Raw genomic sequence first — 16,484 nt, 5'->3', positions numbered from 1 at the left:
CTATCCTCTACTTCCCCCTACTATCCTCTACTACACCCTACTATCCTCTACTACACCCTACTATCCTCTACTACACCCTATTTCGCCCTTCTATCCTCTACTACCCCCTACTCTCCTCTACTACACCGTACTATCCTCTACTACACCCTACTATCCTCTACTACACCGTACTACACCCTACTATCCTCTACTATACCGTACTACACCCTACTATCCTCTACTACACCCTACTATCCTCTACTACACCGTACTACACCCTACTATCCTCTACTACACCCTACTATCCTCTACTACACCCTACTATCCTCTAATACACCCTATTTAACCCTTCTATCCTCTACTACCCCCTACTATCCTCTACTAAACCATACTACACCCTACTATCCTCTACTACACCATACTACACCCGACTATCCTCTACTACACCCTATTTAACCCTTCTATCCTCTACTACCCCCTACTATCCTCTACTACACCCTACTATCCTCTACTACACCATACTACACCCTACTATCCTCTACTACCCCCTATTTCACCCTTCTATCCTCTACTACCCCCTACTCTCCTCTACTACACCCTACTATCCTCTACTACACCCTACTATACTCTAATACACCCTACTATCCTCTACTACACCGTACTACACCCTTCTATCCCCTACAACACCCTATTTCTCCCTTATATCCTCTACTACACCCTACTATCCTTTACTACACTCTAAGTCACCCTACTATCCTCTACTACACCCTACTATCCTCTACTACACCGTACTACACCCTTCTATCCCCTACAACACCCAATTTCACCCTTATATCCTCTACCACACCCTACTATCCTTTACTACACTCTAAGTCACCCTACTATTCTCTATTACACCCTACTATCCTCTACTACACCCTACTATCCTCTACTACACCCTACTATCCTCTACTACACCGTACTACACCCTACTATCCTCTATTACACCCTACTATCCTTTACTACACCCTACTTCACCCTACTATCCTCTATTACAACCTACTATCCTCTACTACACCCTACTTAACCCCACTATCCTCTACTACACCCTACTATCCTCTATTACACCCTACTATCCTCTACTACACCCTACTATCTTCTACTACACCGTACTACACCCTACTATCCTCTATTACACCCTACTATCATTTACTACACCCTACTTCACCCTACTATCCTCTATTACACCCTACTTAACCCCACTATCCTCTACTACACCCTACTATACCCCACTATCCTCTACTACACCCTACTACACCCTACTATCCTCTACTTCACCCTACTATCCTCTACTACACCCTACTTAACCCCACTATCCTCTACTACACCCTACTATACCCCACTATCCTCTACTACACCCTACTACACCCTACTATCCTCTACTTCACCCTACTATCCTCTACTACACCGTACTATCCTCTAATACACCCTACTATCCTCTACTACACCCTACTATCCTCTACTACACCCTATTTCACCCTTCTATCCTCTACTACACCCTACTATTCTCTACTACACCCTACTATCCTCTACTACACCGTACTACACCCTACTATCCTCTACTATACCCTACTTCACCCTACTATCCTCCACTACACCCTACTATCCTCTACTACACTGTACTACATCCTACTATCCTCTACTACACCCTACTTCACCGTACTATCATCTACTACACCCTACTTCACCCCACTATACTCTACTATACCATACTTCACCCTACTATCCTCAACAACACCCTACTTCACCATACTATCCTCTACAACACCCTACTTCACCCTACTATCTTCTTCTACACCCTACTTCCCCCTAATATCCTCTTCTACACCCTACTTGACCCTACTATCCGCTACAACACCCTGCTGTACTCTACTGCACCCTACTTGATCCTGCTATCCTCTACTACACACTACTATCCTCTACTACATCCTACGTCACCCTACTATCCTCTACTACACCCTACTTCACCCTACTATTGTCTACTACACCCTACTTCACCCTACTATCCTCCACTACACCCTACTTAACCCTACTGTCCTCTACTACACAATACTATCCTCTACTACACCCTACTACACCCTGCTGTCCTCTACTACATCCTACTATTCTCTACTACACCCTACTTCACCCTACTATCCTCTACTACACCCTACTATCCTCTCCTACACCCTACTTCACCCTACTATCCTCTACTACACCCTATTCCACCCTACTATCCTCTACACCCTACTATCCTCTACTACACCGTCCTACACCCTACTATCCTCTACTACACCCTACTATCGTCTACTACACCCTACTTCACCCTACTATCATCTACTACACCCTACTTCCCCCCACTATACTCTACTACACCGTACTACACCCTACTATCCTCTACTACACCGTACTACACCCTACTATCCTCTACTTCCCCCTACTATCCTCTACAACACCCTATTTCACCCTGCTGTACTCTACTGCACCCTACTTCACCCTGCTGTCCTCTACTAAACCCTACTTCACCCTACTATCCTCTACTACACCCTACTATTCTCTACTACACCCTACTTCACCCTACTATCCTCTACTACACCCTACTATCCTCTCCTACACCCTACTTCACCCTACTATCCTCTACTACACCCTACGTCACCCTACTATCCTCTACACCCTACTATCCTCTACTACACCCTACGTCACCCTACTATCCTCTACACCCTACTATCCTCTACTATACCGTACTACACCCTACTATCCTCTACTACACCCTACTATCCTCTACTACACCCTACTTCACCCTACTATCATCTACTACACCCTACTTCACCCCACTATACTCTACTACACCATACTTCACCCTACTATCCTCTACATCACCCTACTTCACCCTAATATCCTCTACTACACCCTACTATCCTCTACAACACCCTATTTCACCCTGCTGTACTCTACTGCACCCTACTTCACCCTGCTGTCCTCTACTACACCCTACTATCCTCTACTACACCCTACTATCCTCTACTACACCCTACTTCACCCTACTATCGTCTACTACACCCTACTTCACTCTACTATCCTCCACTACACCCTATTTAACCCTACTGTCCTCTACTACACCTTACTTCACAATACTCTCCTCTACAACACCTTACTACACCCTGCTGTCCTCTACTACATCCTACTATCCTCTACTTACTACACCCTACTATCCTCTACTACACCCTACTATTCTCTACTACACCCTACTTCACCCTACTATCCTCTACTACACCCTACTTCACCCTACTATCCTCTACTACACCGTACTTCACCCTACTATCCTCTACTACACCGTACTTCACGCTACTATCCTCTACTACACCGTACTACACCCTACTATCCTCTACTACACCCTACTATCCTCTACTATACCCTGCTATCCTCTACTACACCCTACTTCACACTACTATCCTCCACTACACCCTACTTCACCCTACTATCCTCTACTACACCCTACTTCACCCTACTAACCTCTACTACACCCTACTTCACCCTACTATCCTCTACTACACCGTACTTCACCCTACTATCCTCTACTACACCCTACTTCACACTACTATCCTCTACTACACCCTACTTCACCCTACTATCCTCTACTACACCCTACTTCACCCTACTAACCTCTACTACACCCTACTATCCTCTACTACACTGTACTTCACCCTACTATCCTCTACTACACCCTACTATCCTCTACTACACCCTACTATCCTCTACTACACCGTACTACACCCTACTATTCTCTACTACACCCTACTATCCTCTACTACACCCTACTATCCTCTACTACACCGTACTACACCCTACTATCCTCTACTACACCCTACTATCCTCTACTACACCCCACTTCAACCTACTATCCTCTACTACACCCTACTATCCTCTACTACACCCTACTTCACCCGACTATCCTCTACTACACCCTACTATCCTCTACTACACCCTACTATCCTCTACTACACCGTACTACACCCTACTATCCTCTACTACACCCTACTATCCTCTACTACACCCAACTTCACCCTACTATCCTCTACTATACCCTACTATCCTCTACTACACCCTACTTCACCCTGCTGTCCTCTACTACACCCTACTATCCTCTACAACACCCTACGTCACCCTACTATCCTCTACTACACCCTACTATTGTCTACTACACCCTACCATCCTCTACTACACCCTACTATCCTCTACTACACCCTACATCAACCTACTATCCTCTACTACACCCTACTTCACCATGTTGTCCTCTACAACACCTTACTACACCCTGTTAGACCCTATTACACCCTATAACACCTTTCTAGACCCTATAACACCCTAGAACACCCTGTTACACCCTATTACACCCTAGAACACCCTATTACACCATACACTTGCCTACACCAAGCTATATCCTACAACCTACAACACCGTACTACACCATGCTAGACTTTATTAGACCCTACTACACCCTCCTACACCATACACCCCACTACTACACCTTACTGTACCCTCCAACACACTCCTACACCATACAACCCACTACTACACCTTACTATACCCTGCTATACCCTCCAACACCATACACCCCACTACTACACCTTACTATACCCTCCTACACCCTCCAACACCCTCCTACACCATACACCCCACTACTACACCTTACTATACCCTACTACACACTCCTACACCATACACCCCACTACTACAACTTACTATACCCTACTACACCCAACTTCACCATACACCACACTACTACACCCTTCTACACCATATACCCCACTACTACACCTTACTATACCCTACTACACCCTCCTACATCCTACTACACCAAACAAAACACTACTACACCTTACTATGCCGTACTATACCCTCCTACACCATACACCATAGTTCTACACAATACTACACCCTACTACACCCTCCTACACCATACACCACACAACCACGCCTTACTATACCCTACTTCACCCTCCTATAAGATACAACACAACACTACACAATACTACAGCCTACACCACACTACTACACAATACTACACCCTACTACACCCTACTACACAATACTACACCATACAACACACTACTACACAATATTACACCCTACCACACCATACTACACCCTCCTACACCATACAACACAATACTACACAATACTACACCCTACTACACAATACTACACCCTACTACACAATAATACATCCTCTACACAATAATACACCTTTTACATAATACTACACCCTCCTACACAATACTAAACCCTACTACACCCTACTACACAATAATACACCCTGTACACAATATTACACCCTCCTACACAATACTACAACCTCTATACCTTCCTGCACCCTACTACACAATACTACACCCTACTACACAATATTACACAATACCATACCCTACTACACAATAATACATCCTCTACACAATAATACACCTTTTACATAATACTACACTCTCCTACACAATACTAAACCCTACTACACCCTACTACACAATAATACACCCTGTACACAATATTACACCCTCTACACAATACTACAACCTCTATACCTTCCTGCACCCTACTACACAATACTACACCCTCTACACAATACTACACCCTACTACACAATGCTACACCCTAATACACAATACTACACCCTCTACACAATACTACACTCTACTACACAATACTACACCTTACTACACCCTCCTACACCATACACCACACTACTATACCATTCTATACCTTACTATAACCTACTACACCAATCAACACACTACTACACAATACTACACCCTCTACACAATACTACACCTTACTAAACAATACTACACCTTACTACACCCTCCTACACCATACACCACACTACTACACCTTACTATACCCTACTACACCCTACTACACCAATCAACACACTACTACACAATACTACACCCTCTACACCCTACTACACCATACACCACACTACTACACAATACTACACCCTACTACACCCTCCTACACTATACACCACACAACTACGCCTTACTATACCCTACTTCACCCTCCCACACCCTACTACACCATACAACACAACACTACACAATACTACACCCTACACCACACTACTACACAATACTTCACCATACAACACAATACAACACACTACTACACAATACTACACCCTACTAAACCCTCCTACACCCTACTACACCGTACGACACACTACTACACCTTACTATACCCTACTACACCATACAACACACTACTACACCAAACAACACCCTGCTACACCTTTCTATACCCTACTATACCCTCTTACACCATACACCACACTACTACACAATACTACACCCTACTACACAATACTACACAATGCTACACAATACTACTTCCTCTACATCTTCCTGCACCCCATAACTGGACCCTGACAATAAACACATAATGAATATTTGTAAATAGTCGTCTTTGTATTTCCGCTCGGATTCTTCTCTAATGTTCAAGATTCGGAACCTTCCAAAAATATGAACCTGTCTGTTCTAATGGTAGAATTCTGCTGGATTGTATCTATAAAGAGATCAGTGTGGAACGACCCCAACAGTGTGGACTGACCCCAACAGTGTGGACTGACCCCAACAGTGTGGACGGACCCCTACAGTGTGGACGGACCCCTACAGTGTGGACCGACCCTAACAGTGTGGACCGCCCCCAACAGTGTGGACCGACCCCAACAGTGTGGACTGACCCCAACAGTGTGGACCGACCCCAACAGTGTGGACGGACCCCTACAGTGTGGACCGACCCCAACAGTGTGGACGGACCCCTACAGTGTGGACCGACCCTAACAGTGTGGACCGACCCTAACAGTGTGGACGGACACCTACAGTGTGGACCGACCCCAGCAGTGTGGACCGACCCTAACAGTGTGGACCGACCCCAACAGTGTGGACCGACCCTAACAGTGTGGACCGACCCTAACAGTGTGGACCGACCCCAACAGTGTGGACCGACCCTAACAGTGTGCACCGACCTTAACAGTGTGGACTAACCCCAACAGTGTGGACCGACCCCAACAGTGTGGTCCGACCCCTACAGTGTGGTCCGACCCCTACAGTGTGGACCGACCCCAACAGTACTAACTCACCCTCATAACTCTATAATGAATGTGAGTGCCCAAGGCTATGGTCCATTAGCACACACTCACCTCATGGGTACGGTCCATTAGCACACACTCACCTCATGGTTACAGTCCATTAGCACACACTCACCTTATGGGTACGGTCCATTAGCACACACTCACCTCATGGGTACGGTCCATTAGCACACACTCACCTCATGGGTACGGTCCATTAGCACACACTCACCTCATGGCTACAGTCCATTAGCACACACTCACCTCATGGTTACAGTCCATTAGCACACACTCACACTCACCGTCCTCTAAGCTAATGGCTAATCTCCCATCATTCCCAGCTGGGTCATTGCCACCATAGAGCGTGGTGTGGTGATTAGCCTATACACCAGGTACCATACGGTACAATCCCCCGGTATTACTGGAGCTTCACACTTACCCGAACTTTGCCGAATTCTCCCTTCATGATGGCGATCTTGTGCCCGTACATGTAGACTGTGACCGTCCTGACGTAGGACACGGCCTGGCTGCCCCGGTTATCGTTCTTCTCCTCGATGGTGAATGGCACCAGCCCGGCATCTCCTCCGCCATATTTGGACAGGATATAAGTGCAGGTTCCCTGGAAGTCGTAGTTGTAGCCATCATACGTGTGATAATGGGGGTCGCCCCAAGCCCAGCAGGTGCCGACAAAATCGGGGACGCAGGACGCTCTACCGTCTTGTACCTTACAGGTCTCCTTCACCCTACAGGTCATCGACTTACACGGATCTGTAACAAGATGGAGGAATGTTATCACCAATTATATATGATCAGTATTGGCGCCATGTTATAGAGGGAATATTACCGCTGATTATATGTGATCAGTATTGGCGCCATGTTATAGAGGGAATATTACCGCTGATTATATGTGATCAGTATTGGCGCCATGTTATAGAGGGAATATTACCGCCATTTTTACGTGATCAGTATTGGCGCCATGTTATAAAGGGAATATTACCGCCATTTATACGTGATCAGTATTGGCCCCATGTTATAGTGGGAATATTACCGCCATTTATACGTGATCAGTATTGGCCCCATGTTATAGTGGGAATATTACCGCCATTTATACGTGATCAGTATTGGCCCCATGTTATAGAGGGAATATTACCGCCGATTATATGTGATCAGTATTGGCGCCATGTTATAGAGGGAATATTACCGCCGATTATATGTGATCAGTATTGGCGCCATGTTATAGAGGGAATATTACCGCCATTTATATGTGATCAGTATTGGCGCCATGTTATAGTGGGAATATTACCGCCATTTATATGTGATCATTATTGGCGCCATGTTATAGAGGGAATATTACCGCCATTTATATGTGATCAGTATTGGCGCCATGTTATAGTGGGAATATTACCGCCGATTAAATGTGATCAGTATTGGCGCCATGTTATAGTGGGAATATTACCGCCATTTATATGTGATCAGTATTGGCGCCATGTTATAGTGGGAATATTACCACCGATTATATGTGATCAGTATTGGCGCCATGTTATAGTGGGAATATTACGGCCGATTGTATGTGATCAGTATTGGCGCCATGTTATAGCGGGAATATTACCGCCATTCATATGTGATCAGTATTGGCGCCATGTTATAGAGGGAATATTACCGCCATTTATGTGTGATCAGTTTTGGCGCCATGTTATAGCGGGAATATTACCGCCATTTATAAGTGATCAGTATTGGCGACATGTTATAGGGGGAATATTACCGCCATTTATGTGTGATCCGTATTGGCCCCCTGTTGTAGTGGGAATATTACCACCATTTATATGTGATCAGTATTGGCGCCATGTTATAGAGGGAATATTACCGCCGATTATATGTGATCAGTATTGGCGCCATGTTATAGAGGGAATATTACCGCTGATTATATGAGATCAGTATTGGCGCCATGTTATAGAGGGAATATTATCGCCATTTATATGTGATCAGTATTGGCGCCATGTTATAGAGGGAATATTATCGCCATTTATATGTGATCAGTATTGGCGCCATGTTATAGAGGGAATATTACCGCTGATTATATGTGATCAGTATTGGCGCCATGTTATAGAGGGAATATTACCGCCGATTATATGTGATCAGTATTGGCGCCATGTTATAGAGGGAATATTACCGCCGATTATATGTGATCAGTATTGGCGCCATGTTATAGAGGGAATATTACCGCCGATTATATGTGATCAGTATTGGCGCCATGTTATAGAGGGAATATTACCGCTGATTATATGAGATCAGTATTGGCGCCATGTTATAGAGGGAATATTATCGCCATTTATATGTGATCAGTATTGGCGCCATGTTATAGAGGGAATATTACCACCATTTATATGTGATCAGTATTGGCGCCATGTTATAGAGGGAATATTACCGCCGATTATATGTGATCAGTATTGGCGCCATGTTATAGAGGGAATATTACCGCTGATTATATGAGATCAGTATTGGCGCCATGTTATAGAGGGAATATTATCGCCATTTATATGTGATCAGTATTGGCGCCATGTTATAGAGGGAATATTACCGCCATTTATATGTGATCAGTATTGGCGCCATGTTATAGAGGGAATATTATCGCCGATTATATGTGATCAGTATTGGTGCCATGTTATAGAGGGAATATTATCGCCATTTATATGTGATCAGTATTGGCGCCATGTTATAGAGGGAATATTATCGCCGATTATATGTGATCAGTATTGGTGCCATGTTATAGAGGGAATATTACCGCCATTTATATGTGATCAGTATTGGCGCCATGTTATAGAGGGAATATTACCGCTGATTATATGTGATCAGTATTGGCGCCATGTTATAGAGGGAATATTACCGCTGATTATATGTGATCAGTATTGGCGCCATGTTATAGAGGGAATATTACCGCCGATTATATGTGATCAGTATTGGCGCCATGTTATAGAGGGAATATTACCGCCGATTATATGTGATCAGTATTGGCGTCATGTTATAGTGGGAATATTACCGCCGATTATATGTGATCAGTATTGGCGCCATGTTATAGAGGGAATATTACCGCCATTTATATGTGATCAGTATTGGCGCCATGTTATAGAGGGAATATTACCGCTGATTATATGTGATCAGTATTGGCGCCATGTTATAGAGGGAATATTACCGCCGAATATATGTGATCAGTATTGGCGCCATGTTATAGAGGGAATATTACCGCCATTTATATGTGATCAGTATTGGCGCCATGTTATAGAGGGAATATTACCGCTGATTATATGTGATCAGTATTGGCGCCATGTTATAGAGGGAATATTACCGCCGAATATATGTGATCAGTATTGGCGCCATGTTATAGAGGGAATATTACCGCCGATTATATGTGATCAGTATTGGCGCCATGTTATAGAGGGAATATTACCGCCGAATATATGTGATCAGTATTGGCGCCATGTTATAGAGGGAATATTACCGCCATTTATATGTGATCAGTATTGGCGCCATGTTATAGGGGAAATATTACCGCCATTTATATGTGATCAGTCTTGGCCCCATGTTATAGAGGGAATATTAACGCCATTTATATGTGATCAGTATTGGCGACATGTTATAGAGGGAATATTATCGCCATATATATGTGATCAGTATTGGCGCCATCTTATAGAGGGAATATTATCGCCATTTATATGTGATAAGTATTGGCGCCATGTTATAGAGGGAATATTACCGCCGATTATATGTGATCAGTATTGGCGCCATGTTATAGAGGGAATATTACGGCTGATCACATGTGATCAGTATTGGCGCCATGTTATAGAGGGAATATTACCGCCATTTATATGTGATCAATATTGGCGCCATGTTATAGAGGGAATATAACCGCCATTTATACGTGATCAGTATTGGCGCCATGTTATAGAGGGAATATTTCCGCTGATTATATGTGATCAGTATTGGCGCCATGTTATAGAGGGAATATTATCGCCGATTATATGTGGTCAGTATTGGCGCCATGTTATAGAGGGAATATTACCGCCATTTATATGTGATCAGTATTGGCACCATGTTATAGAGGGAATATTTCCGCTGATTATATGTGATCAGTATTGGCGCCATGTTATAGAGGGAACATTACCGCCATTTATATGTGATCAGTATTGGCGCCATGTTATGGAGGGAATATTACCGCTATTTATATGTGATCAGTATTCGCGCCATGTTATAGTTGGAATATTACCGCCATTTATATTTGATCAGTATTGGCGCCATGTTATAGAGGGAATATTATCGCCATTTATATGTGATCAGTATTGGCGCCATGTTATAGTGGGAATATTACCGCCATTTATATGTGATCAGTATTGGCGCCATGTTATAGAGGGAATATTATCGCCATTTATATGTGATCAGTATTGGCCCCATGTTATAGAGGGAATATTATCGCCATTTATATGTGATCAGTATTGGCGCCATGTTATAGAGGGAATACTACCGCTATTTATATGTGATCAGTATTGGCGCAATGTTATAGAGGGAATATTACCGCCGATTATATGTGATCAGTATTGGCGCCATGTTATAGAGGGAATATTACCGCTGATTATATGTGATCAGTATTAGCGCCATGTTATAGAGGGAATATTAACGCCATTTATATGTGATCAGTATTGGCGCCATTTTACAGAGGGAATATTACTGCCATTTTTATGTGATCAGTATTGGCGCCATGTTATAGAGGGAATATTACCGCCATTTGTATGTGATCAGTATTGGCGCCATGTTATAGAGGGAAAATTACCGACATTTATATGTGATCAGTATTGGCGCCATGTTATAGAGGGAATATTACCGCCGATTATATGTGATCAGTATTGGCGCCATGTTATAGAGGAAATATTACCGCCATTTGTATGTGATCAGTATTGGCGCCATGTTATAGAGGGAAAATTACCGACATTTATATGTGATCAGTATTGGCGCCATGTTATAGTGGGAATATTACCGCTGATTATATGAGATCAGTATTGGCGCCATGTTATAGTGGGAATATTACCGCTGATTATATGTGATCAGTATTGGCGCCATGTTATAGAGGGAATATTACCGCCGATTATATGTGATCAGTATTGGCGCCATGTTATAGAGGGAATATTACCGCCGATTATATGTGATCAGTATTGGCGCCATGTTATAGAGGGAATATTACTGCCGATTATATGTGATCAGTATTGGCGCCATGTTATAGAGGGAATATTACCGCTGATTATATGTGATCAGTATTGGCGCCATGTTATAGAGGGAATATTAACGCCTTTTATATGTGATCAGTATTGGCGCCATGTTATAGAGGGAATATTACCGCCATTTGTATGTGATCAGTATTGGCCCCATGTTATAGAGGGAATATTACCGCCATTTGTATGTGATCAGTATTGGCGCCATTTTACAGAGGGAATATTACCGCCATTTATATGTGATCAGAATTGGCGCCATGTTTTAGAGGGAATATTAACGCCATTTGTATGTGATCAGTATTGGCGCCATGTTATAGAGGGAATATTACTGCCATTTATATGTGATCAGTATTGGCGCCATGTTATAGTGGGAATATTACCGCCATTTATATGTGATCAGTATTGGCGCCATGTTATAGTGGGAATATTACCGACATTTATATGTGATCAGTATTGGCGCCATGTTATAGAGGGAAAATTACCGACATTTATATGTGATCAGTATTGGCGCCATGTTATAGAGGGAATATTACCGCCGATTATATGTGATCAGTATTGGCCCCATGTTATAGAGGGAATATTACCGCCATTTGTATGTGATCAGTATTGGCGCCATGTTACAGAGGGAATATTACCGCCATTTATATGTGATCAGTATTGGCGCCATGTTATAGAGGGAATATTACCGCTGATTATATGTGATCAGTATTGGCGCCATGTTATAGAGGGAATATTACCGCCATTTATATGTGATCAGTATTGGCGCCATGTTATAGAGGGAATATTTCCGCTGATTATATGTGATCAGTATTGGCGCCATGTTATAGTGGGAATATTACCGCCATTTATATGTGATCAGTATTGGCGCCATGTTATAGTGGGAATATTACCGCCATTTGTATGTGATCAGTATTGGCGCCATGTTATAGAGGGAATATTACCGCCATTTATATGTGATCAGTATTGGAGCCATGTTATAGAGGGAATATTTCCGCTGATTATATGTGATCAGTATTGGCCCCATGTTATAGAGGGAATATTACCGCCATTTATATGTGATCAGTATTGGCGCCATGTTATAGTGGGAATATTACCGCTGATTATATGTGATCAGTATTGGCCCCATGTTATAGAGGGAATATTACCGCCATTTATATGTGATCAGTATTGGCGCCATGTTATAGAGGGAATATTACCGCCATTTATATGTGATCAGTATTGGCGCCATGTTATAGAGGGAATATTACCACCATTTATATGTGATCAGTATTGGCGCCATGTTATAGAGGGAATATTACCACCATTTATATGTGATCAGTATTGGCCCCATGTTATAGAGGGAATATTACCGCCATTTATATGTGATCAGTATTGGCGCCATGTTATAGTGGGAATATTACCGCCGATTATATGTGATCAGTATTGGCGCCATGTTATAGAGGGAATATTACCGCCATTTATATGTGATCAGTATTGGCGCCATGTTATAGAGGGAATATTTCCGCTGATTATATGTGATCAGTATTGGTGCCATGTTATAGAGGGAACATTACCGCCATTTATATGTGATCAGTATTGGCGCCATGTTATAGAGGGAACATTACCGCCATTTATATGTGATCAGTATTGGCGCCATGTTATAGAGGGAATATTACCGCCATTTATATGTGATCAGTTTTGGCGCCATGTTATAGAGGGAATATTTCCGCTGATTATATGTGATCAGTATTGGCGCCATGTTATAGAGGGAACATTACCGCCATTTATATGTGATCAGTATTGGCGCCATGTTATAGAGGGAATATTACCGCCATTTATATGTGATCAGTATTGGCGCCATCTTATAGAGGGAATATTTCCGCTGATTATATGTGATCAGTATTGGCGCCATGTTATAGAGGGAATATTACCGCTGATTATATGTGATCAGTATTGGCGCCATGTTATAGAGGGAATATTACCGCTGATTATATGTGATCAGTATTGGCCCCATGTTATAGAGGGAATATTACCGCTGATTATATGTGATCAGTATTGGCGCCATGTTATAGAGGGAAATATTTCCGCTGATTATATGTGATCAGTATTGGCGCCATGTTATAGAGGGAACATTACCGCCATTTATATGTGATCAGTATTGGCGCCATGTTATAGAGGGAATATTTCCGCTGATTATATGTGATCAGTATTGGCGCCATGTTATAGAGGGAACATTACCGCCATTTATATGTGATCAGTATTGGCGCCATGTTATAGAGGGAATATTACCGCTGATTATATGTGATCAGTATTGGCGCCATGTTATAGAGGGAATATTATCGCCATTTATATGTGATCAGTATTGGCGCCATGTTATAGAGGGAATATAACCGCCATTTATATGTGATCAGTATTGGCTCCATGTTATAGAGGGAATATTACCGCTGATTATATGTGATCAGTATTGGCTCCATGTTATAGAGGGAATATTTCCGCTGATTATATGTGATCAGTATTGGCGCCATGTTATAGAGGGAATATTACCGCCATTTATATGTGATCAGTATTGGCGCCATGTTATAGAGGGAATATTACCGCCATTTATATGTGATCAGTATTGGCCCCATGTTATAGAGGGAATATTACCGCCATTTATATGTGATCAGTATTGGCGCCATGTTATAGAGGGAATATTACCGCCATTTATATGTGATCAGTATTGGCCCCATGTTATAGAGGGAATATTTCCGCTGATTATATGTGATCAGTATTGGCGCCATCTTATAGAGGGAATATTACCGCCATTTATATGTGATCAGTATTGGCGCCATGTTATAGAGGGAATATTACCGCCATTTATATGTGATCAGTATTGGCGCCATGTTATAGAGGGAATATTACCGCTGATTATATGTGATCAGTATTGGCGCCATGTTATAGAGGGAATATTACCGCCATTTATATGTGATCAGTATTGGCCCCATGTTATAGAGGGAATATTTCCGCTGATTATATGTGATCAGTATTGGCGCCATCTTATAGAGGGAATATTACCGCTATTTATATGTGATCAGTATTGGCGCCATCTTATAGAGGGAATATTTCCGCTGATTATATGTGATCAGTATTGGCGCCATCTTATAGTGGGAATATTACCGCCATTTATATGTGATCAGTATTGGCGCCATGTTATAGAGGGAATATTTCCGCTGATTATATGTGATCAGTATTGGCGCCATGTTATAGAGGGAATATTACCGCTATTTATATGTGATCAGTATTGGCGCCATGTTATAGAGGGAATATTACCGCTGATTATATGTGATCAGTATTGGCGCCATGTTATAGTGGGAATATTACCGCCATTTATATGTGATCAGTATTGGCGCCATGTTATAGTGGGAATATTACCTTTATTTACACAGGCCACAACGCCATCTTTAATCTGGCACTTTTCGTCGGCCGCACACCCAGTGTCCTCACAGATGAGTCCACCCATCGGGCTACACGTGCAGGATTCTTTACAGTCACTGGATAAAACTTCTTCATTGGGCTGAAAAAACATCAAAGTAAATGGCAAAAAAATCAAAAATATCTGTTATTTTGTTATAGGGGGACAACAGCTATACACAGGTCCTTGTAACTAAGGGGCCCCTACCTAGGTCCTGGTAACTAAGGGGCCCCTACCCAGGTCCTGGTAACTAAAGGGCCCCAACAAAGGTCCTGGTAACTAAGGGGCCCCTACCCAGGCCCTGGTAACTAAGGGGCCCCAACCCAGGTCCTGGTAACTAAGTATCCATTGCCCAGGTCCTGGTAACTAAGGGGCCCCTGCCCAGGTCCTGGTAACTAAGGGGCCACTGCCCAGGTCCTGGTATCTAAGGGGCCACTGCCCAGATCCTGGTAACTAAGGGGCCCCTACCCAGGTCCTGGTAACTAAGGGGCCACTGCCCAGGTCCTGGTAACTAAGGGGCCACTGCCCAGCGGATTTACCTGGAGAGTAATAGGGTATGCAGGGCTGGCTGATGGTATCGGGCCCTGGACTCACTGCCATGACTAACCCATCACCGTTCCCCTTTTATTTTATCTTCATCTCCCAATTTTTATTTAATTTTTGATGGTGACATTTC

The 16,484-nt window shown here is 43.0% G+C and overlaps 1 protein-coding gene across 1 annotated transcript in view; it reads right to left on the bottom strand.

The window, feature by feature from the left end:
- LOC130345068 (IgGFc-binding protein-like) overlaps positions 1–16,484 on the bottom strand; it is a gene marked incomplete at both ends in the record, with an annotated part of 46,110 nt that overhangs the window by 7,983 nt on the left and 21,643 nt on the right. The window contains 2 exons of the mRNA XM_056554477.1: positions 7,560–7,888; positions 15,769–15,910. Of these exons, the coding sequence (XP_056410452.1) occupies positions 7,560–7,888; positions 15,769–15,910 (471 nt within the window). The remainder of the gene's footprint in view (positions 1–7,559; positions 7,889–15,768; positions 15,911–16,484) is intronic.

The sequence above is a fragment of the Hyla sarda genome, unplaced genomic scaffold (genome assembly GCF_029499605.1).
Source record: "Hyla sarda isolate aHylSar1 unplaced genomic scaffold, aHylSar1.hap1 scaffold_744, whole genome shotgun sequence".
NCBI classification, from domain to species: domain Eukaryota; kingdom Metazoa; phylum Chordata; class Amphibia; order Anura; family Hylidae; genus Hyla; species Hyla sarda.
This window is presented reverse-complemented; position numbering and strand designations above follow the sequence as displayed.